General features: G+C 32.5%; 3 protein-coding genes across 10 annotated transcripts; 1 reads left to right on the top strand and 2 right to left on the bottom strand.

Moving 5' to 3' along the window:
- Nucleotides 1-1,308: 1,308 nt before the first annotated feature.
- Nucleotides 1,309-13,064, bottom strand: LOC128190770 (glycogen-binding subunit 76A-like). Of its 4 annotated transcripts, none has more exons than XM_052862961.1 (3): nucleotides 5,698-5,857; nucleotides 4,380-5,508; nucleotides 1,309-1,516 (listed from the first exon to the last, which is right to left on the bottom strand). In XM_052862961.1, exons 2-3 carry the CDS (start codon nucleotides 5,451-5,453, stop codon nucleotides 1,409-1,411), a joined length of 1,182 nt encoding a protein of 393 aa, XP_052718921.1. In that variant the 5' UTR covers nucleotides 5,454-5,508; nucleotides 5,698-5,857; the 3' UTR covers nucleotides 1,309-1,408. The 4 variants fall into 4 exon arrangements, with proteins under 4 accessions (XP_052718921.1, XP_052718920.1, XP_052718919.1 ...); XM_052862960.1 differs by lacking the exon at nucleotides 1,309-1,516 and adding an exon at nucleotides 2,754-3,193 and having other exon boundaries at nucleotides 5,698-5,856; XM_052862959.1 differs by lacking the exons at nucleotides 1,309-1,516; nucleotides 5,698-5,857 and adding an exon at nucleotides 12,853-13,064 and having other exon boundaries at nucleotides 2,754-5,508.
- On the top strand, nucleotides 11,598-25,178 carry LOC128190769 (phenylalanine--tRNA ligase, mitochondrial-like). Of its 5 annotated transcripts, none has more exons than XM_052862954.1 (7): nucleotides 11,623-11,787; nucleotides 20,101-20,324; nucleotides 22,239-22,856; nucleotides 23,103-23,262; nucleotides 24,019-24,150; nucleotides 24,402-24,562; nucleotides 24,716-25,178. In XM_052862954.1, the coding sequence occupies exons 2-7, from the start codon at nucleotides 20,313-20,315 to the stop codon at nucleotides 24,998-25,000; spliced, it is 1,368 nt and encodes a 455-aa protein (XP_052718914.1). In that variant the 5' UTR covers nucleotides 11,623-11,787; nucleotides 20,101-20,312; the 3' UTR covers nucleotides 25,001-25,178. The 5 variants fall into 5 exon arrangements, with proteins under 5 accessions (XP_052718913.1, XP_052718914.1, XP_052718916.1 ...); XM_052862956.1 differs by having other exon boundaries at nucleotides 11,626-11,787; nucleotides 20,101-20,316; XM_052862953.1 differs by lacking the exon at nucleotides 20,101-20,324 and having other exon boundaries at nucleotides 11,598-11,787.
- On the bottom strand, nucleotides 17,407-20,960 carry LOC128190772 (LYR motif-containing protein 4-like). Its single transcript, XM_052862962.1, has 3 exons — nucleotides 20,850-20,960; nucleotides 18,643-18,763; nucleotides 17,407-18,467 (listed from the first exon to the last, which is right to left on the bottom strand). Exons 1-3 carry the CDS (start codon nucleotides 20,927-20,929, stop codon nucleotides 18,399-18,401), a joined length of 270 nt encoding a protein of 89 aa, XP_052718922.1. The 5' UTR covers nucleotides 20,930-20,960; the 3' UTR covers nucleotides 17,407-18,398.
- Nucleotides 25,179-25,209: the final 31 nt, after the last annotated feature.

Raw genomic sequence — 25,209 nt, forward strand, 5'->3', positions numbered from 1 at the left:
AACCCCACAAAAAGAATGAAATTACAATTTTATATTAATTTAAATTGAAATCTAAAAACAGCATTTTATTTATGTATAAACACTGACTGCCACATCTCTGTACAAACATCTTGAATGTGATGGTCTTATATTTCACAAATTAATTTATCTATTCATTTTTTGTACAAATCATAAATAGTTATCTGAGGTTCATTTATAGAAATGTACTAAATCCTTGTCTTCTCATGACAGTACACAAAATTTTTCTTCACATCAAGGCATATTTTTTCTTCGTAACTTTTATCAACTCTGTACATAAACACTGGCCTAGTTCCAACATTGACCCAGTCACCAGCAGCAATGTGGCTTATCTACGTCAGAGAACAGATGCATGCTGGGGAATAATGGATTACCTCCATAAACCTTTCACTGAGAGTGTTAAATTGATAAAATCTCTTGATAGAAATAAACAAAAAGGTAACAGACCTCATTTTTAAGTTTCAAAAGGCTTTTAAAATTTATTAAGCAACAATTATTTTTTTCATGTTCACTTCCTTTAAATTACACTGACAATTGCTAGCAACAGAACTTTGATATACACATGCAATTTAAGTCTTGGGGGGGGGGGCTGTTAGATTATCGGATACCTCCCAATATTCGTATACAAATTTGGTGACATTGTATTAAAGAGAAATTATGTCACGCAGATATTGATCAGCATAATTGCATATTTGTACAGTTTAATTAGCAGCATTTTTACAGATGACGTCTACCAAAGTAAATAAATTCTTGATTATACTCAAATTTATGCTATGAGTTTTGTCTTATTTTAATTCATTCAATCTAATCGATATGACTGTATAAAATTCATACTAGACGTACCAAAAAAATATATTGATTACTTGTAACAATTAATATTTGAGTAAGCTATATAATAACACTTTTACGATATACGGGTATATTATGTAGTAAAAATGATTTGATATGGGTTGTTTATAGATCCCGTACAGCTACCTGTTCCAAATATCAGAGCATCCCACGCATTTGTCTTGAGAATCATTTGCAATGAAACTGACTGGACCGTCTGTATGCCCAGGACATTCGGATACTGATAGTGTTGTCATTATTATAACCAGTACGCATTTATTAGTAATGCGACGAACCGACTTTTAAATTATTTCCAGTGTATAATATCATTATCAATATGAAATTGAGAGAAAAAAACGCGTTGTTTTCAAAGAAAGGTCCATAAATTTATTTCTGATTAATTCTGAACATCATAGACAAACCATACTAATATATAGGTGCAAGTTCTAATACTGAGTAGTTCTAGAATAAGTTTTATCCAAGATTTTACATAATAGAATATTTATGGTTCCACACTTTTAAGCCCCCTGTCACATTCTTGGCGAGACCAGACAGCTAACAATTACATGAACATTTCAAATCCCCAGGAGCTGTAACCATGGAAACTCGTGCAAGAAAAGCTTCCGATGATGTTTTTAGAGTGATCCGCAATTTTGGACCGGAAATGAGCCTGAAACGTAGCGGAAACAGGATATTATTACGATCTGTAACTTTGTGTTTGAAAAAACGAAGAAATTGCTTCTTTCTTTATCAATAATTACTACTTTGGTCGATTAGGATTTGTTTTTGGACTAAGGAGGCTGGTTGGTCAACAAATTAACTATCAGATCTATCAGAAATTGTAAGACATGATTTGCTATAGCTATAAACTATTCATAGTAAAGAAACATCCATTTATTTTGAATTTTGGATATTTTTCTTTATTTTTATTTAGCGCTCTTCGTTCAAAGGAGATCAATACAGTCAAAAAAGGGACACAAACATCGAACTCCTGTTTAGTAACCTCCACTAAAAGATTAATTTGCATCAAGTGTTACATAATTCGCACCTTTCTTTAAATACGTGCAATAGTTTTCTGGAAAGATCTGGCATTGTATTGCAACGTTAGACATTATGCGTTCTACAGTTTTCAATGAATTGAGGTTCGTTAATAAAGATTAGAACCTTCCGTTTAAAGAGTTGAATAAATAGATAAAAAAAAATCATCAAGATTTACCGTTTGCATGTTTTAAGTTGGTTGTTACATAAGATAAAATAAAATATCTACAACCCCATTGTTAAATGTAATAAACATCGCCAAGATTGTTGTATTTTTATGGTTGTCTCCATTTCAGAATACCAACTTCCAAGAGACAACATTTCAACGAATGTTCTTTGGACACTTAGTCACTACCATAGACTAATGAAGCTAATGAAGATGGTTCCTCTGACATAGCAATGTTGTCTGTTGTAATCCCACACTGCCGACCAAAGAAAAGATAAACATGTAAATGTACATGCAGTGCACATGGTCTTGTCGTGAACAAGGAACCAGACTGAGTGCGCCTGCACCCAAGCAAGGGGTCATCAAAAGGTAAATGGGGTTTTTAAATGGCAAACAAATGGTAGACAAGCTTTTATTTACCTTGTCCAATGGTTGGGGGGGGGGCTTAAATAAAGAAGAGAAAATGTGGATACAGTGATGGATCAATTTTAATAAATAAAATCAATTTATAATGAAGGAACAATCATTAATTGGCTTTTGCGTTAATTCGCATTACACATACATCTGACACCACGGTTCCCTTTTTGAGTGTACAATGTATTAATCTCTAATCTCGACAGCGCTGGTAATATACCCGTACCACTCAAATGGTGACTGTTTTTTTTAAATATCATTTCATTATACACAACTAACGAAAGCAAAATATGATAAATCTTTAATACACAATGCAAACATAACAAATAACAAGAAATAAATGCACTATCCCCTGTAAAACGGAAAACAAACTGAACAAGGGCTGTTTTTTTCTTCATATTATCATTCACGTAAAATAAAGATAAATATGTATGTCTATTTACTAAATGCAGACACTTGCAATAATCTTACAAGATTATAGTTTGATTTTTGAAAACATTTCTTGTTAATGTAGTTGTCTCTGGGAATGATAAAAGGATTACGTCTTTCAGACAATAATTGAACATCAATAAATACAAACATTAAAGGTACCATATGCTAAAACAGATATAAACAACACGAGAACTCTCTTGTTGCATAAAACAAGATTCTACACACTGTTATGAACTCATCAGGTTGATTTTTATTGTTGGGGGGTGTCTTTATTTCGGTGTCACTTTGTGCCAAATTCTGCAAGATTGAGATTGTCATAAGTGTTAAAGCATCCAGAGAGACCAACGGTATCACTGTCCTTCTTACATTAAGTGCGCCAACTTGTTTGTTAAGTCAGAACAATAACCTATGTGAAAGACCTGCCTTGGACCCGGTAGGAGACCGTATGGATTTCAAACAGATGGAAATCGGTGCCAAACAAATGGATTTAAATATACGATCAAAAAGAGAGGAATCGGATCAGGGCCATTCCTTAATTGCATGTTTTAATTAATCTAGTTAATTATGTGTAGGTGAGAGGTAGACGTGACTTCTCCAAGTTCTACAAACACTATTTGGATATATGTTCTGAACGAGGGAATAAACATTACACATGGACGAATAAATGTACAAAACCTCGTATCTTTTTAATCTCTCGTAGCGTATTCGATAAAAGTATTTGCATACTGTACATCAACATGCAGGAAATGACGGGGGTATAGAAATGGCAAGCACAATAAAACTAATTTATAACACAGACATAATGCCCGCTGAACAAACTCCAACCTCCAAGGTTGGGTCAGGACATGAGGACATTAACTATCTACACGACAAACGTTAGGGTTGTTTATTAAAGGAAAGCGATAGCTTGGCTAAAGATAAATAGTATATTATTATAAAACTGCATCACATGCATGCACCACTACTAAGTTATACTTTGCAGCATGCACCATTATTATGCTCTATTCTAAAGACACACCGGGAGAAAAAAACAAAAATATTTTTTTTATTATTAATAGTTTGTTTTCCATCTAGTAAAAGCCCCTCTGTAATGCACGTCAATAAAATGATAATATCAAGCTTTGTTTGAATTAAGATAAATGTGTATTGCTTTAACTAGTTTTTAATTTTAAAAAATTACAGTAGCAAAATACAGCACCAGTTTAAGTAATCATTAAACGAAATGCAACCATGAATCCCTAGATTCTGTCGGCGTAGTTTTCGCAAAGCACTCAAAACCGTAATTAGTTCCATCATTATTGTCCCAATATACAACGTCTCCCACCGTGTAGGACAGGGCAAATTCCAGTTTCGAACCCACTCCAAAATCAGCAGGTGCGCAGATGCTAAATGAAAACCTGTCAGTGGGTCCATCGCAGGAATTCTGCACATAAGAAGCCATAATGTCGTGGTATGACGACCACTTACTGTATGTATATCTTACCCGTACTATCTTGTGAAATCCTATATTGGCCACTCTCACAACCCCCGTGATGGTCAGGTCTGTAATGATTGCGTTTTCTAGACAAACCTTTTGCGCAATGACCCTCTGTAAAAAGTTTTCGGAGGCACCTGGTTGTTGAAAACAAGGTGTCAGGAATCTTTTGCCAAGTTCTTTTCTATCCGATTCGATACCAACTTTCAAATCGGCCATGGCTGATGCTGGTATTTTTGGCGGGTTTTCCGCGTTAAGCACATGTCTCACGTCTTCCAGGTCCAGACCCAGGGCATCTGCAAATCGGACCATCTTTTTTCGGCTGGGTGTACCCGGTGGAGTCTTCTTAGCTTTTAATGATGACGATTTTCTCAACTCTGACCTGTCAATGTTAAATTCACTTTCTTCATACACACGACTGTCAAGCGATTTCTGAGATCCGAATGACTGATCTTTTTTCAACGAGTTTTCTGTATCATCCTCCCCGTCCAAATCCGGATCGACGTCATTGACATCCTGTGTGGTCATTACCGAGACTTCCGTGAACACGAAAGAAGGAGGTGAACATTTTTTCAACCTGTTTGAATGTTCTCTAGATTGCATAGCCTTTACCAGAGCTTCCCCTAAAGAGCCTTCGCATCCTTGAGATGTCCCTGCAAGGTCATTCGATAATGGACTTAATATCCTTGCATCGTTACCACCATCATTCAAATTCAGGTTTTCTGTTGCAGATTCCAATGAATTCAAATCGTCCATTTCATTTACAAAAAACAATTCACTGTCGTCGTCTAAATCCGACTTTTGATTCCTATTCAGTTCATCAACACCGTTGCAGACACTCGGAACAAAATCGATATCAGTTTCAGCATCCATGCTCACTGATATGCTCACAATTTTTCTCAATAAATATTCAGTTGCTGCTATTTCTCTGTCATAATGTAATTGTTTGTCGACTCGTGGATTGTACACAAATTTACTACTAACGCTGTAACAATCAAGATAGCTGGATTCTGTATAAGAGAGATTTCTTGGCAAGAAGATTGCCCCTATGGATGCCTCTGGATCTGTCAGGTTGCCGTGCATAATCTAGATAGTGTACCACTATTCAGACTGCACAAACAATTTATCTTGTAAGAATCTGCAAAAAATAAATGACAAGCTAATATTTAGTCTAAACACAACAAGTGTCTTATTAAATTTTCTTTGTGTTCATTCAAAAATCACGAGTAAATGTAAATTTGGTTTGAACCGACTTCAACCAAATCGCCGCAATAGGGCGATGACTTTTATATGTTTCGCAACGATTTAAAAGGTTTCATACACTTACAGTTTAAGGGGGTTTCACTACATATCCTCATTAAAAATATGTTCATCCTAGGTGAAGTGAAACAATCACCCTAAACTATCAGTCTGACAAATATTGTCCAAGAAGCCGGTGTTATAAATAACTTCCTTTCTATGTTTACGTTCTGTATATTGACTATTCGAGACTCCTCGGGAAATTTCTGTTCCGAGTATGGAAAGCCGGTATTTACAAAATTTGTCATTGAAAGAAGGGCATGTTGTTTGTTATGGAGGACCGGTAGTGCTAAAACATGACTTTTTTTTCAAACTAATGCAGTGTCAATATGTCGAATACTTATCCCCCCCCCCAAAAAAAAAACAAAACCCCACAATAATAGGGATGTCAATTTTACTCGATTTGTCACTAAAGTCCTTTTCGAAATAAGCTCTTGTCACATACAAAGAATCTTTTGAGGAACAATATTGGATACTTTATGGTTATCTGTACGTGTTTTAAATGTATTTCATTTTTCATTTCCATTCTATATTAAAAGAATTAATATCAATCAATTCGTTAACGGTTTTTTAAATGCTCCTGCTTAATTTCTTTTTTCCCCCTATTCAAGCGTGTTTTTCTAAGCATGGCCCATATGGAGAAATGGTGTACATTTTACTAATTTGCTTAGCGATAGAGAGGCATTCAAAGTGAATTTAATTCGAAGCGCGATTCACTGATTGTGGTGACAAAAACACAGATAATCTATGCATTGCCCAAACACATGTTCTCATTCTAACAAAATTAAGTTTTGACGTTATCACACAAATTTCATACATAAAAGTTATGTAATTTTCATTCGTAAGGGAGACAATTTAAAGACATGAATATTAATTAGAACAGTGTCATGTGGCATTTAGCTCATGAATAAAGTGTACGTGATTTCTCGGATTATTGATACGTGCCTGCTTAACAGATATAAACTCTCCAATTATAACTATTACATTAAAAAAAAGGTCTTAATATAATAATTCATTAGCGTTATCATACTTTGTAGAATCATCTTATCCATAAATGAATATTGAATCGATAGTTATATTTAAAACCATTTATCATAAACCATCAAATTCAGCACCTAATTGACTTCCCAAATACATGTATTCAAAAGTACTTTTGTTCAAGTGTATAATTCGATCAGAAAGTTCTTTGACTGATCAGACCATCTGCTTAATTAAAAGAATATCGATCACAGACACGAGTGTCAGAAACAGGCTATATATTATATAACTATAATGAACCAAAAATACAGAATATAACCATTAGTAAGCATAAAAATATTTTTCGCCCTGGTTGCGTCTGATGACGCAGACAGCTGTAAATAAAAATGCGTTCGTTCCAACTTATGTCTTAGACTGATTCCCTGTAGGGTGTATGGATGTATGAACGACAAAATATAAAACACTTTTTAAGTATGTTGCGGACTGTCTACAGAAATATGTGGACTGTAGTAACAAATCTAAGAACTGTATTGCTCTGTCGAGGACCAAAACTTTTGTATAAAATTGTTATTAAAGTAAAGAAAAAGAAATTCAGCTGAAAAGACCTAAGTCACCAAGATTTGCCGTCTAGGATTCGCTGATTTTGTCGTCTATAGAAATATAGAAATATATGTACATGTAGAATATATATATATATATATATATATATATATATATATATATATATATATATATATATATATATATATATATATATATATATATATATATATATTAAACACACTTTTTTTCAAAACTGTTCGGAAATAAACATCTCATCTTACATCTATGTGAAATATGTCATTATGCGCATTAAATTTGATAAGGAGAAACATGGATTGGATGGACATTTGATTTGATAAACTACTAGTAAATGCAACGGTACTTTATAGACTTTTTTCCTTTATTTTGTTTTTGTTTTTGTTTTTTTTTTTGTTTGCTGATATGACATCCATTATTGTTGAGTATAATACATTGTATGAATTGCTCATAATATAGTTCTAACGAACAAAAAGTGTTACAAGCAGTATTTGAAAAAATGTCCAAGCAAACAATATAAATTATGCATGTCGAACGATTGTATTACTCGGAACCTGATGAATATTAGGCAAGTAAAATACTATTATGTTTATTGATTGCGTACTTGTACCTAATAATCATCAATTAATTATTAAAGAGAAATTATAATTACATTTTTAACCTGTAAAGAAATGGTATTACCAGAACATTTTTCAACAATGGGAACTTTTTTGTTGAATGAGTTATTTTATAAGATTACTATCGTTGTTGTAAAAGTAAACCGACTACTTTTCAAAGAAATGTATTTGTATTAACATGGGTACTTTTTTGTCTGTCCCACTTATGAAATAAATGAGCATAAAATATTAATCGGCGTCAAATATAAATGCATTCAGTTTTATTGATTTGTTTTAATGAGAAAAACATTTTCCAAACAATGCAGGTCGATTTCTGCCTTAAAATGCGTCCTCTGTGAATGAACCTTGCAATTGTTTTCGCGACCATTTCGCTTGATATACAACACTAAAAACAACATATTTACGATGTTTTACTAAAATTGTCTACTCCAAAGGCAAACATTTTTTTTTTAAATCATCCTGATGTCAAGTATGTGGGTCATTGCTAAAAATAGACATTCATTCATGATACGTGAGAAAAGACACGTAGACATATTTTTGAAGCCGCAACAACGTAAACAATCAATAAGAACGCGGTTAGATTCCATCTACAATAAAAACAACCCAAAAAGAATTGCTGACACATTTTTTGCATACATACACAAAATACTGACCAAAATTTAAAAGTACAAAAACACGATTAGAACATCTTGAACCGCTAAATATAAAAACATTGTTGATTAATTTAACTTTTTTAGGGGGGAGGATGCTTGGGAATATACTTTCATATACATACATTTGTATATTTTGTACAGAAATATTAAAATAGAATTTCAATATATAAGTTCATGTGACAGAAAGCATTCTCAGATTGTAAAAATTTTCAGACGCGCCTCAGATGAGAATTAATCTTGAAATAGATTGAAAAATAATGAATAAAAAATATATACCTAACGCAGCAGTTTTTTTTATCTACAGAATTTTCAGGATATAATTTTCTTTATTCTAAGACTTTAATTATGAGTATTTGATTACATGCTTATCACATATAAATGTCTCATCATACTATATGGTTACATTTTCGTCCGTTGTTATACATAGGCTTTTACTAAGGATCTAAGACCCGAATGCCAAAGTCATTATGTAAATAAACATTAAAGAAATATTTTCTCTCGTGTGGGTCACGTTTAACAACATATATTGCGTCTTTGCTGCATGTTAGTGCAGATCGGAAAAACAGGGATGTGATAAAGGGTCAAGGCCGTGGGAGATATTTTGGGTTATGTTTACTTGCAATTTCAAGGTTTATTTGTTACGTTGTTTTTATACACATGTTTTATCATTTTGATTGGTCCCTCAGATTTCACACATGCGCATTGTTTCGGTGTATGTTGTTTTGCATTGGTTTTGAAATAAAGGCAACCGGCCATCACCCAAAAAATAACCCCCCCCCCTTCTCCACACACAGACAAGCACACACAAAATAATGATATTATCGCATGATGTCACGAACTAACAGTTATTGTTATCACCGAAAATGTAACTAAATGTTTTATTTGCATGCGCGGATCTAGAAATTTTTTCCAGGGGGGGTCCGAAGGATAATTGTGTTTGCCGGGGGGGGGGGGGGGTCCGAGGCATATTTTCGCGATAATTTTACTATGTAAATTTAATAAATTTTCATTTTCCAGGGGGGGTCGGGACCCCCCCGACCCCCCCTCTAGATCCGCGCATGATTTGTTACTTTACCGTAAAATGAAATCTCGGGGAATCATACAAACTACAACATCTTCAGATACACTGAGATGAAATTCATGAATAAAATGTAACAAACGATTTTCAATTTAGGGTGGTGACAGGGACATAGTACGTATTTTAAAGAAACAAATTGACCCCAAATCATTAAGCTAAAAGCTATGGACTTAAACATGTATGTATAACTACATGTACTACGTGCGGGACAGACAGAAAGCGCAAACTTGGCAGAGGTCATAATGATGCTGTACCTGGTCCTTGAACGAATTAACGAGAGCGGACCTATCGGTAAGTCAAAGTTTTAATATCATGAATTGTATTTAACAAAAATGTTAAAGAGTCTAACTTTGCATAATTTACAACTGCAAAAACAAGATGAGATTTCAATTTCACTGTCATAACTCTTCAGAAATATTGGGTAATTCAAAGGCCGATTCCTAGGTTTCGTAATATCGGTCAAGAATCATCAACTTCATGACGATATTGTAATGTTTAGAGCATATCCTATGAATTATGTTATTGTTTTTCTACATACGTAAAAACTAATATTTAAGCAATCTTGCGGTTGAGAGGACTGATTTTTTTTATCTCGTCCGTCTTAGATTGTGTTTGGAAATAAATAAATTCTTCGTAAAATATAATTCTTCCTAATTGGTTGCAAAATGTTCGATTTCACAAAGTCTTACTTCCAAGAAAGAAGTTAACGTCAATTTGGAAAAAAAAAATATGTTCAAGCGATGAGAAATTAAATGTTCGCTTCGAACCATACTGTATCCTACTCTAAACAATACCGGTATATAGGAGTTAATCAGTACCAGGGGTACCAAAGGACCAGCCATTTCGTTACCACAGAAATGTGTTAACTTCACTCAAACCAAAAGTCACAAGCGAATCAGATAAGTTCCTTACTTGGCAGAACAGACAGTAAAAATCTTTTTACCAATAGTTCAACTCGATCAGAAAGGAGAACTGACTGGGTACTCCGAATCCGAGTATGGACCATGCTGAATCATGGTACAGTACAAAGCACTGTACAGTACATGAGGTAAGAAAACAACACCAATAGTGAAATGAAAAAAAAAAACCAGCAGGCATAATTTAAATAAAAAGAGAGATGGAAAATATGTGATTCAAGTAAAATTAAACCGCTCTCTTTATAGAGAAATATTTACACTCGAGAATAAAGCAACGCAGAGCAAGCACTGTAAAATACATTAGCTATCCCTATGAGACCATAGAAACTAAATAGCAAGTATGTAAATGAACAGTGACATTAGGAAAGCAATGCATAACATTGTAAATGAGTATGGTTATACAATTTCTTAAGAACAGCAGCCAGAGGTAATACCAATGCATTTTAAAATACTATTCAAATTAGAACAGACAGCATTAGAGAAAGAGTCGGAAAAAAAACTGACCAAAAGACAGTGAGGATCGCCGCTTCATACCGATACACTCCCAATCTAACTGGTGTATAACCGCTTCTCTACCACACGATATGTAGCCCATGGTAGAGGGCCAAATTTACATTGGATTGGTAAATTTCTTTGAAATATTTTAAAAGACCTATCCTACCTTCAGCAAGCTCCTGACATCATTATGAATCTAAGAATGGCGTTATAATACATCCACTCACATTGACGTATGACAATGAAGCTTAGAAATGAAAAATTTCACTAAAACTCTTTGTCGTTATTTTCAAAGATAGAATGATTATAAAATTCATGAAATGAGCAAGAATGGCATTCAGACACCGAATTCTGCACACAAGATTGAAACTTGTATAAATCCCTTTCGAAAATGATGCACTACATACTTCATCATTTTAATGATGCAATCATGGGATCATTTATGAAAGACCAACACCAAAACCAGACAAAAGTGAACAGAGCTCAAGGAAAAGTCCCCTTTTACTATAAAAAAAGGAAGTGAGGAATTGATGTTGTTTGTTACCAAGTTCCAAACCACGTGGTCAAATTTATCAATGAAAAGAGAGGCGCATTTTTCGATATTTATTTACAACGTAAAAAAACAGAGTCAAATATACTGCGTCAAATTCTTTGCTTTGAATTGTCCGAGGAGGTTTGTGCTGGAACTACACAATTTCTTCTGGTGATGCTTTATTTTGGATTATCATTTCTAAGACGTTGTTCGAAAATGTGACAATCCAATGTTCAATAGTTGAAATGGATTTAATATTAATCATTATGGTAAGTGTTTGTTGAGAGCGGCAGATAGAGATGTATTATTTCGACGAATATTTTGTAGTATTGTGTATTTGGTTAACTATAACATGTGTTATAGGAACCATCTTTTATGTATATTTGATATTTATATGTTTCATGAGTAAAATCTTCTGAGAGTAGAAATTACTTACATGTATGTTGCCTTTGCATAGTAAATACATTGTAGTGCTGTAACGTAGTATAGTTGTATTACTGAATCCATATCATTGTTGGGTTGTAAAATCAATTAATCTTATTTTCACTTTCGGTGCTTATCCAATATCGTTATTGTTCTAAAACGCCATCTTATCCTTTTCCTTTTATTGAATTATAACGATAGCGATAAAGTATGATGCACAAACATTTCTCCGTCTTAGCTAAATTAGTCTACTAGACGAATTAGAAAACCAAAATACCCCCCCCCCCCCCCCAACAACCAAAAATAAATCCCGGATGACAAACGATTATAAACACAGGTACTAAACTTTGACCTGTTTGTACAGATTTATACCCTAATTTGTCTTTAATTATATTTTGAATATGTTTATGTACTTATACTTACTTAAAGCTTTCTTTAAGCAGCCGATTTCGAAGTTACCATTGATTTTTTTTTAACCATATTCACGATAGAAAAAAAGAGGGGGAGCGGGGGTGCCGAGGTTTTTTGCTCTTCCTGAGGTAACTTTCCTTACTTAGTTTTTTATCATACAAGTATTACCGGTTTTGTTCTCCATAGATTTATTTAACCACTATATAAGGATCTTTTTCCGCAAAACCATTAAATCGATGAAATGTGTTTATAAACTTCCCTAAAGAAATGTAGTGACGAATTTGTCAAATCTTCATTGTTAACGTATATGTCTCCGCCTTACCAAATAGCAGGAATATGTCATAACTCGCAAGTCATGTCGTCATGCATTGAACTTTAAGATACTAGTACTTACTAAAGCAATGCCTGGTATGTCATTACCAGAATAGTAGTAAATATTTTAAAACTTTGTAGGTCTAAAATTCATTAATTTTATACCAAAAAAAAATTAATTAACTCACCCATTTTAACGCAGTGTCTGTATTTTATGTCAGTGCCTTAAAGGTGTGGAATTATTACGTAATGTGTACGAGGTATAAACTCACAGAAAAGAGTTTTTGTTGTCGGCGTAAATCACGATTTCATTTCATATGCACACCAATCCTTTAAAACAAGGAGTCTCTTTCAAAGCTGTCGCTGCAGATATTTTATGATTATTTAAAGTGTGCACATAAATTTTATGTCCGCTTTCTGAAAATCCTTATACGATTGCACGACAGGAAGTGGGGGTAGAAAGGATAAAACTATTATACACTGGTTTTCTATTGTATCAGATGAGTAGTTGATAGACACGAAAAGACGTGCATTTTATCACTAGCATTCTATATATTTTTCATTTACAATCCTTTTAATTTTGGAAACTTATAAATAGATGTGCATATATGTAATAATCATAACCACCAAATCAAAAATATTCTACCCAGCGAATTGAGTTATTTTTTCCCTGGATTTAAAGAATCGAAATTTCCTGTTGCATAATGTTTTTCCTGAGTACAATTGCAAAATTCTTCTGAAAAATTAGGGAAGATTTTATTTATTTCACTCTCTGTGAAAAAACTAGAACCTATGATATTAGTAGGATGAAAAAGGCTTCTCTGAATTCAACTGTGTAAAACATGTTTATTGTTTATCATGTAACCTTCGTAAATTTCATGCAGTATTATTCACTCTAACACAAGACTTAACAATTCTGTAAACTAACTTGATATCTTCTACCCAGTATATATACAAGATGAATTAAATTTGCAAAATGTTGATGGAAATTTTTTACTTAGTTTATACATGTCAAAACGGCCCGGTGCTTAACTTGTTTGAGTTTGATTATTTCATATATGATGTATGAATAATGTCAATATCTATTTACATTGCTTACTTATACAGGTTAAATACAATGTTATATATATATATATGGTTTATATTTATATACACTGTAACTGTTTTAAAGATATCACTGCTTTCCCATGTGTATAAATTGTAAATAGAACCAAAAGATATGGCAAAGACTTGGTTATGCAACGCACAACATAGTTGATAAAATAAAAGACTTGAATGAAAGTCGGAATCTAGACCAAGATACGTCTACGGATTTAACAAAACCCCATCGCAAAGAATAGTACCCATATAGTACCAGTACATTAAACTTTAGAAGTAGATTTTCTCAACGAAAATCTTTTCAATTTATAAGTTTTATAAAATATGGATTTTGTTTATTGATTCATTTTAAAGAGTAACTCATAATAATTCAACCAAACCTTGACAAAATGATGTTGGATAATCTTATTACAACGGAAAAAAAACACAACTACTGGCCTATGTATTAATTGCTCTGTTTATACGCATAAAAATTTTGTATACTATTATAAAACATCGATCTTTGTTAATAATGTTTGTCCAAGAATAAAAATAATACTTATTCGTAAAAGTCTCTTGAAGAAGAAATGGTCTTTACTTTGTAATAATTACCAAAACAAAACAAAAACCACAAAACAAGATGGCGTCCCTTCGCATTCATAATTCTGGCTACATGACTTCAGAATTTACTTTTTTCCCCCCTAAAATAAGATATAAAATTTCTTTTAACCATTGTCATTTTCAGTCTTAGGCTTGTTGAGTTTGAATTTGTTTTTGTTTTATTTCAGATTGTTTGATGATTTCTGGTAAACAATCGGTGCAAAAAGGTTACTGGAATTTTCCATCATAAAAAATAGGACATTTGCAAGATATAATGTGAAAAAAATGTACATGCGACTAAAATTAGTAAATATTTCTTAAATAATTTGCAGATTTGACAAATTCCATAACTTACCTTTCTTAATTATACTTAGGTGTTCTGTAAGTAGAATGTGCAACAGTACGTCTTTGTACCCACTTGGAGTTCAGCAATGCAATAATTGCGCATCTACGTGTACATATAAATACTGTGTTCATATGCTATTAGGGAATATATTTTGGGCCATTTAGTTGAATTTATTTATCACAATGCTTGGTTCAATCTTGAAAGTTCTCGTGGGCATACCCAAATTACTTGTTTTCGTGGCCTAGATATCGGAGCGCGTTGTTTTTATTTTTGTTTTAGCTTTTTAAAACTCTGGAATTTCATATGAAGCATTCAATTTACATGCAATAAGTGTGGTATTAGAAAATTGAAATATATGTATGCATCCCTAATGTTATTTCTATCATTATATATATTTCCATAAGATCGACATAATATTATAAAATGATTTTAAAAGGGAACACATGAATTGAATTTTGATGCACAACCAGAAACAAAAATAACCGTGTTTTTGGTACTTTTTTGTCTAATTTATTTGTTTCTTTTATTGTTGATCATTCTAATAAAATACTTTTAATAAAAGATGGTATTTTTATAGAAATGTTGTTGTGCATAAATATGCAAATTTCATGAATTCTTTGATGGCCTAAATCTTTCAAAATGGTAAGGTTAAAGAAAATATGTATTTAGGTCAGAAGCAAAGTTAAAAGCACTTGTACAATTATACACGTAAACAAAAAATACCTCATTGGGGAAATATGTGTTTTTATTTCTTTTTTCAAAATACAGTACATTCCATTGCATTGCAAATATAGATTATATCAGACGAAACTGGTATGCTATAAACTAACTTTCTTATTCAGGAGAAGTCGATCGTTAACAATGTAAATCCCATTTTTGGTAGCTTTTACAAAGATCTCACAGTATTATTCATATCAACAAAATATTGATGTAAAAATCTATATGGCCAAAATAATTATATTTAAAAGTTTCCGCCGGATCTGGTGGTTTTGTTGACCATCCAGCCTCCTTAAAGAAAATGCACATGTTTCAGTTGTTTGGGGGGGGGGGGGGATACCGTTCCTTAATTAAAGCAACATGAGCTGTGTTTCTTAGAATTTTATTTTGCTGCAAAACCCTGCTAGTATGCTAAGTTAGCATGTAACTTAAAACTTTTATGATAAAATTTTTTTTTAAAAAAGCATTTATTTTTGTCAGAAGAAAGATTTCTCTTCTAAGGAATATATAGCAGTTCAATTTTTGTACAGGATGACAATAATTCAAGTTCGCTTCAATTAAGGCTTCTTAACAGCTTTTCCAACAAAAATAAGGCTAACAGAAATTAATAAACCATGATATTTTTTGTCATTTTAGTTGAAAATTACATTATTTTTTTTTAAATTTCAGCATGAAAATTGCAGCTCATATTGCTTTAAAAGACATAACACATACATCAATGTAACCTTACTGTTTGGTGTCACCAATATAAGATGTTATAAACTTTTAATTGACTGAAAAGATTTCTTTGGTTATTTAAAAATATATTTATATATTTAATAATCAAAATCCAGTACTAATATATTATTATTTTTAAATATTGATATTAAAGCTGTTGGAATGTTTCCAACACATTGCATTATTTACAACTGTCCATACTAACTATATTTTAAGGGGACTTTGTTGTCAACAAACCAACCATCAGAACTACCTTAATATTTAAGATAGTGATATTTTTTAGCCATAATTTTTTTTTTAATTTAGTGAAGACAAAAATCCAAATAATTTAGCTTTACAAATTGAATATTTTTCGATATCATTATACAAAGGTCTTTTATATACATGTATAGCCTAAAATTGACACAACAATCTTATCCTCTTCATTGCGTGCATTCCATTTGTATTTATAGGATCATCACGTAAGACAATTTAATTACAAATGTATTTCTTCCCCTCCCCCCCCCCCCCTTTATAGCTATCAATTTATCAAGTATAAAAGGAAGAGTTTTATCATGAAATGTGGATAAAGAAAAGTTAACGTAATATAATAAAATTATATATAATATAAATAACCATCAGCAATTGTTATTAACAAATTCAGCAGAGTGTAAATGATATGTACATATGAAGGCACAGTATTGTATTTTTTGCAAATTAGCCATCACTTTTTTAAGTAGAGACATAAATCAAAATATCACTTAAAAGAATATAACTTGATTAAGACATCACTATTAATTATCATCAACACGGCGTTAAATTATTTGGCCTTATCACCTATTCATGATCAAGTTGGTGATTTCTTCTTTTCTAATACATTACTTCGAAATATGTTATACATGTATTACATACTACATTCAACTATTGATTTTGTGATACCACTCATTTGAATAGTTAAATATGTGATATTACTAACCAAAATCAAATTGATATCACATGTCAACTATCTATTTATCTATTCTCTCAAAAAACTATAAATATTATAACAGGTTCTTGTTATATTACATGTACATATTTTCAATCAAACAGTCCAGTCCAAAAAATGTAGAGCATAAATATTTTGTTTGTGAAGAGCAGAAAATCTCATAAATTTTATGAATATGTTATGAATATACTAAGTTTTTTGTAAGAAATGCAGAATTGATATTTGTCCATAGAACTGTAAATCAATAGGTGTTTAAATAGTTCTAATAGTTAAAATAAAAAAAGCCTCACATTATTCCATAAAACAATGACAAACTCTCGGTAAGACTCAATATAAACTGTTTATTTTTCCTTTATTTCAATATGTTTTCAAAAACTAAAACAAGAAAACACAAATCCTACAGTCTTGTAAAAAAATTAATGACTATAAACAGTTTGATAATTCTTCAACAACTTAGACTTATATGTTTATAAAGTTTTGTGTTCTTCAAGTTATCTACAATCATATTTATGAAATTAATACTAAATACAGGGGACTATATACACAGAGAACTCCTTACAAGGGTTTATAATATTTTCATGCACAATAGTATGTGAAGAAATATAAAAGTTGACTGGTCGAAGCATTATGAAACATTGATTTCTAATATTGTATAAAGTCTAAGTACACTTGTCATGTACAGTGTACATGTATTAATTTTGAGGGAAAATCCTGATTTTTTTTAATCATGCAAGGTAATTTAGATCATAACATCATAATCTGAGCACAAAATAGTCCCCACTCTTTTTCTCTAAAATCTGATAAGCTTTTCAATAACATCTATCCAGATTTTTTAAATTAACTATATAGCACATTATTTTAAAACATATACATAAGTATATTCATTACTAAACATAATTATAATCCAGCTTGTCTTATTTTAAAATTTAAGAAAGAAGATAATGCTTAATCTTCATAATTTTTTTTTTTTGGGGGGGGGGGGGAGGGGGGAGAGTAAATGGAAGAAAGAAGAAAAATGAGATGCACAATAGTAAAATCTTAGTTCTTTCATAAACTTATTATGCTCTTAGTACTCAAAACCAATACATGTATATCATTATTTTGATTAAATTCTAACACAAAAAGACGGATTCATGAGTTTTCCGAGTTCTGATTGATTTATGCACACATGTTTTCATATCATATAATAAATAATGGTCTCAAGAAGTTCATTGGGGTCAAATGGACCTTTATGTCTATTTTTGTTTTCACAACAAAAACAAAAGACACACATTCTGACATATTTAGTGATAAGAATCTTCTTGAGGGGTCTCTCAGGTGGCATGCTTGATAGTTGATTCAATGATTAGCCTTCCATCACCATACATCTCCCCTATCAAAACCTAAAACACAATGTAAAATGATATTATAAACTGAAAACACAAAGGTTTCTAATATGACTAAGTTTCTTAAAAGATTCAGGAATAAGCCCTCAAGTACAGAAATCATCTCATTCTAATTCTGTTGAGATATCCGTTTCTAAAAAAAATATTGAATTTAAAGTAAAAAATATTCAACCTGGCGTCTGACTATGTCCAAGTTTTCTTCAGCTGACTTCAACAGGGAGGCGATTTTTTTAGGATCTTGCTCATTTTTGTGCTCTTTAAAGGCATCTCTAGTTCTCCTTACAGCATATTCCCTGGTTAATAAAAATAACAGATAGTCCAGAAGTCTGATAATTATATCGATTATAGGTAATTATATTAGTTATATGTACTCGTATGTAGGAGGGGAGAAGTGAAGCAAGGTAGCTGACCCATCATCATCGTGAACCCAAGCTTGATTTTACTTTGTCCTCTCTTTAATTATTAATACCACGATGGAGAGAAAAATGAAGCATACATAGAATCAACTGGGCCTAACAGAGTTTCTGACAATGCTCACCTGCCTTTCGTTTTGTTCCAGTCTTAAAACCTATTTTAAACTGATCAGCAATAACTATGAAAACGTATTATGTTTACACTGAATAATAAATTCGTCACCCTTGGCAGTTGTCTATAGATCTCTTTTATTGTACATACATAACTTACTGTACAAATACTGGTAAATTTTTCGTCATTATGTTAGTAATGTATTTGCATGTGCATTAATCCTCGGAATATATTCAGCTGGAAAAAATTTCCAAAACTTACCAGATTTAAATTATTTCCTGATATTTTCTGTTCAAATATTGTATGATATATTTGTATTTAGTGTTGAATTTGATGTTACTAGATAGAATCATCTGTTGTTTTGTACAATTCAGTGCAATAATTTAAACCTTCAAGAAACACGAACAAGGGGAGGATTGAGGGGTGTGATACAGAATACCCAAAATGACTCTACTGGTCAGATATATGTTCCTGGTTCAGAGTGCTAAAAGAAAAGTTTGATCAGAAGCCCAATGAATGACTTATATAGATTATTACATGGCAATTTTTAAATCGCATCCTATATAGGCCCGAGGTTGCTCAGTATATCAGCCCAGGAGCCGTCAGGCTCAAGGGCTGATATACAGCGACCGAGGGCTAATACAGGATGCGATATAAAAATTGCCATGTTATGATTGATTATTGTTGACAAATCGATCCGTGTCTATATATTCCATCTCCAAAATTTTGCGTCAGCTGTTTGTATACCAAGTTGATGTTGTCGTAACTATTTGACGTCATACTCGGAGATCGGAGTAGAAAGGTGCATACCGAACTCTTCGTCACAATAGCCGATGATTAACGGAAAGGGGTGTGATATAAAATCCAAAGATTGACGGAAAGGGTTGTGATATAAATCTTACATCACACCCCTAGGGTTTATATCACACCCATAGGCGAATTTTCGGTTTCTATTGAACAGGGCGGGAAAGGGTATATTTTCTATAAGTATACGGTATAGTTGTGTTATTGATGATTACATGTATTCTCAATATGAGAGGAAATACATGTACATTGTAATATCTAATGGGACCAATCTGTTATATTATATTATATCTTTGATCAGTTGCAACATGGACCATGTCTTTTGATACGATATGGAGAGCATTACAAGAAGAACTCTGAAATGGACTTCACCTGGATAGAGGAAGCCTGGAAGATGAAAGGGCACTTGGAGACCATCAAGACAGGGATGAAGGAAAAAGGATATGTCTGGATCAACATTTAAACCAGAATTGCAAATGATAGAAGCAGATAGAAAGACTTTGTTTCCACTTCATGGGTAGAAATGTATGAAGGGGATTAATCAGACTATATTACAAGATCAGTAGCAACATAATATTTTGGGAGCAAATCACAGGGGCTTGTTACAGACTTTTGTCTCAATGTCTTCTTACCTTTTGACCACTCCTATACTATAAGTTCAAAAATTAAGGAGACATTGATATAGTATATCATTGTAACTCTTATTGGTTGTTACTCATAAAACAGAGTATTTAGATCGCCATGCATAATGAATTGCATTGATTATATCACCCTATCTTTCCCATGAATTGTTCACCCTTTAAGTGCATGTAAGTGCATATAAACATTCTTCTTTGACTTGACAGTTTTAAAAGATGAATGTATGTCATTCACTGTGGCAAGTACACATTTTTGTTTCACTAGAAAAGATAATAATAAAGACAGAGGAAATTCGACAATCAGCATGATAAGTACGTTTCGGTTTGCATTTGACGTTGCATGTCCCTGATTCTCAATACTAAAACGTATAAAACTAATAAGACAGCGTAAATGGAGTATTCCTTTTCGTACCTGTAATTGTATGACTTGAATTTCTTGCCTTCACGCAATAAATTCCTGTAAAGTTGGATGATTTTTCTGTGGCTTGCCATGATGTGACCTTTGACCTTTCTAGAATGATTTATGTAAACAAAAATATCTAGATTTTATAAAATCCAATTTTTTAATCATGTAACAATTTTGATGCCCGTTTAACATTGTTAAGACACTATCTTAAACATTTCACGTTTAGACTCTTTTGAGACTTGGCAATGTCGTAAAATAAGCAATTTCCAGCAAATATGGCTGCGCCCAGTGAAGTTTGTGCATTCTAATATTTTGAAGAAAAAATTATCAAAACAGTTTACAAATTGTCTAAAGTAAGTTTAAATAAAATTTATGGTAAACTAACAAAATTAAGTGATGGACTGTTTCATAATCCTGCTGTTTTGTCATATTTAATCGGATATGTATTTTATGTTACATTGAAGTTGAAAAAGTTCGAATTTGCACATCAATGCCACCATACATCATATTTAATAATGAAATCAATAATAAATCTATGTTGAAGCTGTACGAATTTTGTAAATATATCTCTTGTTAGGATCCTTTGTAATACTGTAAATAAACTGAGATAGAACAGTAGAATATGAATACATTTACTGTCACCATTAACAATAATAAACTGATATCAGAACATAGTAAAAGTACTGGCATGCGACCAGTTCTCGCTGAGTACCATTTATCGCCAGTACATTGTGACGTCATTTTATCAACACATAAAATTATAGACGAAAAATGACGTCAAACTGTACTGGCGAGAAATGGTACTCGGCGAGAACTGGTCGCACGCCAGTACAGTTTCTATGATTAGAACTACTTTTCTACTAACCTGCTAACTGGTTTACAGTGGTAAAATAGAATTTCTACTTACCCATTTTATGAATGTTTTCTAAGGTTAAAACTATACATAAAACACCTGTATGAAAAGTCAGCGGAAAATGTAACAAAACCAATCTGGATTTTTTTCACTATCCATATTGCTCAGTATATCACAATTATCTTGCCTTAATTAGATAGTCTTTGTCTTCAAAGATATACAACACAGATCTTTAAATCAGGTCTTAAATAAAATATGTATTTCTGTAGCATGCAAGTTCATATCAATAGATAAGGATGATGAAATGATGCTGAGAATCAAGTGCAGGGCCCCTTTCTTGAATTATTAACTACTGTAATTATTAAAGACTTACATCCCTTCACTCTCAAATTAAAATATTGATATATGCTCTATGTATAGATAATGAATGATTCAGTAGACATTGTGATTCCAAAAGATGATTGCATGCTGATATTGCCAGTTACAGTGTGATGTGTTGCTGAATTATGCCTGATAACTTAACAAATGCATTTTTTTTTCAGTTTTCTTGTGAAGAGAAAATGATGTGGAAGAGGATACAATGCTTTGCTAAACTAAATGGATATCACATATATTTATGGGAAAGACAGTCTTCTTTGAGTCTTCCTATTTCATTATCCAGAAAATATTCTGTTAAAACCAGCTGTGATGTGGACACATTGACTGTATTGGGCAACTCATATAACACTGATAAAATTACAAATGTTACTCCAAAGATTTTGGAAAAGATGGGAAAAAACTTGCACTGTAAACATAACCATCCTCTGAATTTGATAACTCGAAGAATAGAAAATTATTTCAACAACAACTACAGGAATAACTGGCGAGCTCCAATGTTTAGCAAGTTTGATCGAATAAGTCCAGTAGTGACCTTGACACAGAATTTTGACAGTTTACTGGTCCCCTCAGATCACCCCAGCAGAGCTTTATCAGAAAGCTACTACCTGAATTCTGAATACATGCTGAGGGCACACACTTCAGCTCATCAGAGTGACCTAATTAAACAGGGACTGGACGCCTTTCTGGTTCTGGGTGACGTGTATCGCAGAGACACTGTTGATGCCAGTCACTATCCTGTGTTTCACCAGATGGAAGGAGTCCGGCTTTTTTCAAAACAAGAAGTAAGTATGGTATATATAAGTATGCAAATGCCACATGAATTTCATGTAATGATCGAATGTGGATACGTCGATAATAGGGTGTTCACCAGCATATATTTGTTCAATTTTTCTTGCCAATGTCTTTTCTTTGAAATATGTGTACAAGCAAAATGATTATTGTTACAAATTACAGCATATTTTATTGAAATTTATATTACAGACCATTTAGCTATGTATGAAATTACTACATAATATTTATCATCATAGCTTTTCAGTCATTTAGGAGATACTTCAAGGGTGACATTTTTTGAAAATGGATCAAGAGATGCAACAAAACAAGAAAGGCACACTATTGAGACATCTCTGTGCTTAGAAGAGAATCTGAAGAATACATTGAGGAATCTAGCAAACAATCTATTTGGAGATGGTACTGAAATTTTAGAAATTTAGCATGTTATAGGTATAATTGTTTACATGCATCCAAGACTCTTCAGACTTTAATTACTTGGAAGGTTCTGGATGATGCTTTGTCACTGTGCATCCAATTCAGGGGTTCTGGAATAAAGTTAATGTGTAACCTTGTAGTGCCAGAATACTAGTATATCTGAAGAATGACATAATGAATAAATCCTTTAATGCACAGTAGTAATTTCTTCACTATTCTAAAACATACAAGAAGACTTTATGTATTCTATATCTCATGGATTTACATGTATATTGTAAATAAGAAATACTGTTGCACCATAATAAGTCCTAAACATAAAAGATATATGTCATATGTGCCGTTCCTACGATATCGCGGTAATTAAATCATTTTGTCAAAAAAATCTATCAATATGGAAATATTTCCAGATACTAATGTAATATAGTGAGTTTCCTCTATTATATACCTCAGTGATGTTTTGCGTGTCTCTGTTTATTATGTCTAAAATGTTTATTATGTCTAAAAGTATCCCGACGTCAAATGTCAATTTCAGTGCATGATACTATGCGTAAACAGAAATACCGTGATACCATAGAACCCACGATATGATAGGAAACAAGTATACATGTATGTTAACTGTGTAACTTGACTAAGAAAACTATAAATGCATATATAAAATTTGCAGTGGTCAGAAATGAATCTAATATGTTAATAATGTAATGAAACAGCTGATAATTGAAAAGGTCACTCTCCTTGTAGATGTGGAGATGCAGTGGGTGGATGCCTACTTCCCGTTCACTCATCCGTCATGGGAGTTGGAGATCAAGTACCAAGGAGAATGGTTGGAAGTGCTTGGGTGTGGAATTGTAGAACAAGAAATTCTCTCATCAGGTAATCTAAATTTATTGATAATCCATCTTAATAGCTAATGTAATTTGTTTATTAGAAATGTGATATTTCCATGCCTTCATATCTACTTTGATATGATTAGTTCTGTATGATAAAAAAAAAATGTTGGGGAAATGGCTTTGCTTACATGCAGTTATATACATACATTCAAGCACTGAATATGCAGATTATTTTCTGTTAAACAGATGATAAAATTCCTTTAAAGATGACCATATTTCTTTTCTTTAATACAGCTGGAGCTGATAGTCGAGTGGGCTGGGCCTTTGGACTGGGCCTGGAAAGACTAGCCATGAGGCTTTATAGTATACCAGATATCAGACTATTCTGGAGTGAAGATTCCAGATTTCTTGACCAATTTAATGTAGAGGACCCAAACACAAAGATCACATACAAGGTAGAATCCATGCCCAAAGAATATATTTAATTACACCGTTGAAAATGAAGCTTGTTTTAACATGAACATTTGATAAGAAATCAAGGTTCTATTGTCTGTGTATTGGTGAGTTATCCTATGAGGAAAAGTCTGATTTATGTTCTTTAATTTCAGCCGTTCAGTAAGCAGTCCCCTGTTATCAATGATGTCTCGTTTTGGGTGCCAGATGACTTTTCTGAAAATGATTTTTATGACATTGTGCGGAATATCGGTGGTGACATTGTGGAAAATGTAGAACTGTTTGACGACTTTGTCCATCCTAAAACAAAGCGGAAAAGCAAGGCCTATCGTATAACCTATCGTCACATGGAAAGAAGTCTGACAAAGAGTGAAGCCAACGAGATTCACAGTGGCATTGTGGCAGCAGGTGTCCAACAACTCGGAATACAAGAGCGATAAACTGGCCAAACACAAATGTTTTTTATATATTAGATACTAAACTATGTTGAAAAGTGAATTTATATAAACATATTTTAAAAAATGATATGTATTTGTTCTTTAAGCAATTGTTTGTTTATTTGATAAAAATGTAGTTTTTTCTAACCCTTTGGCTATGACGATAAAAGACTAAGTCATGCCTTTTAGTTTAAATTCTTTTAATTAAATTA

The sequence above is a fragment of the Crassostrea angulata genome, chromosome 6 (assembly GCF_025612915.1).
Source record: "Crassostrea angulata isolate pt1a10 chromosome 6, ASM2561291v2, whole genome shotgun sequence".
NCBI classification, from domain to species: domain Eukaryota; kingdom Metazoa; phylum Mollusca; class Bivalvia; order Ostreida; family Ostreidae; genus Magallana; species Magallana angulata.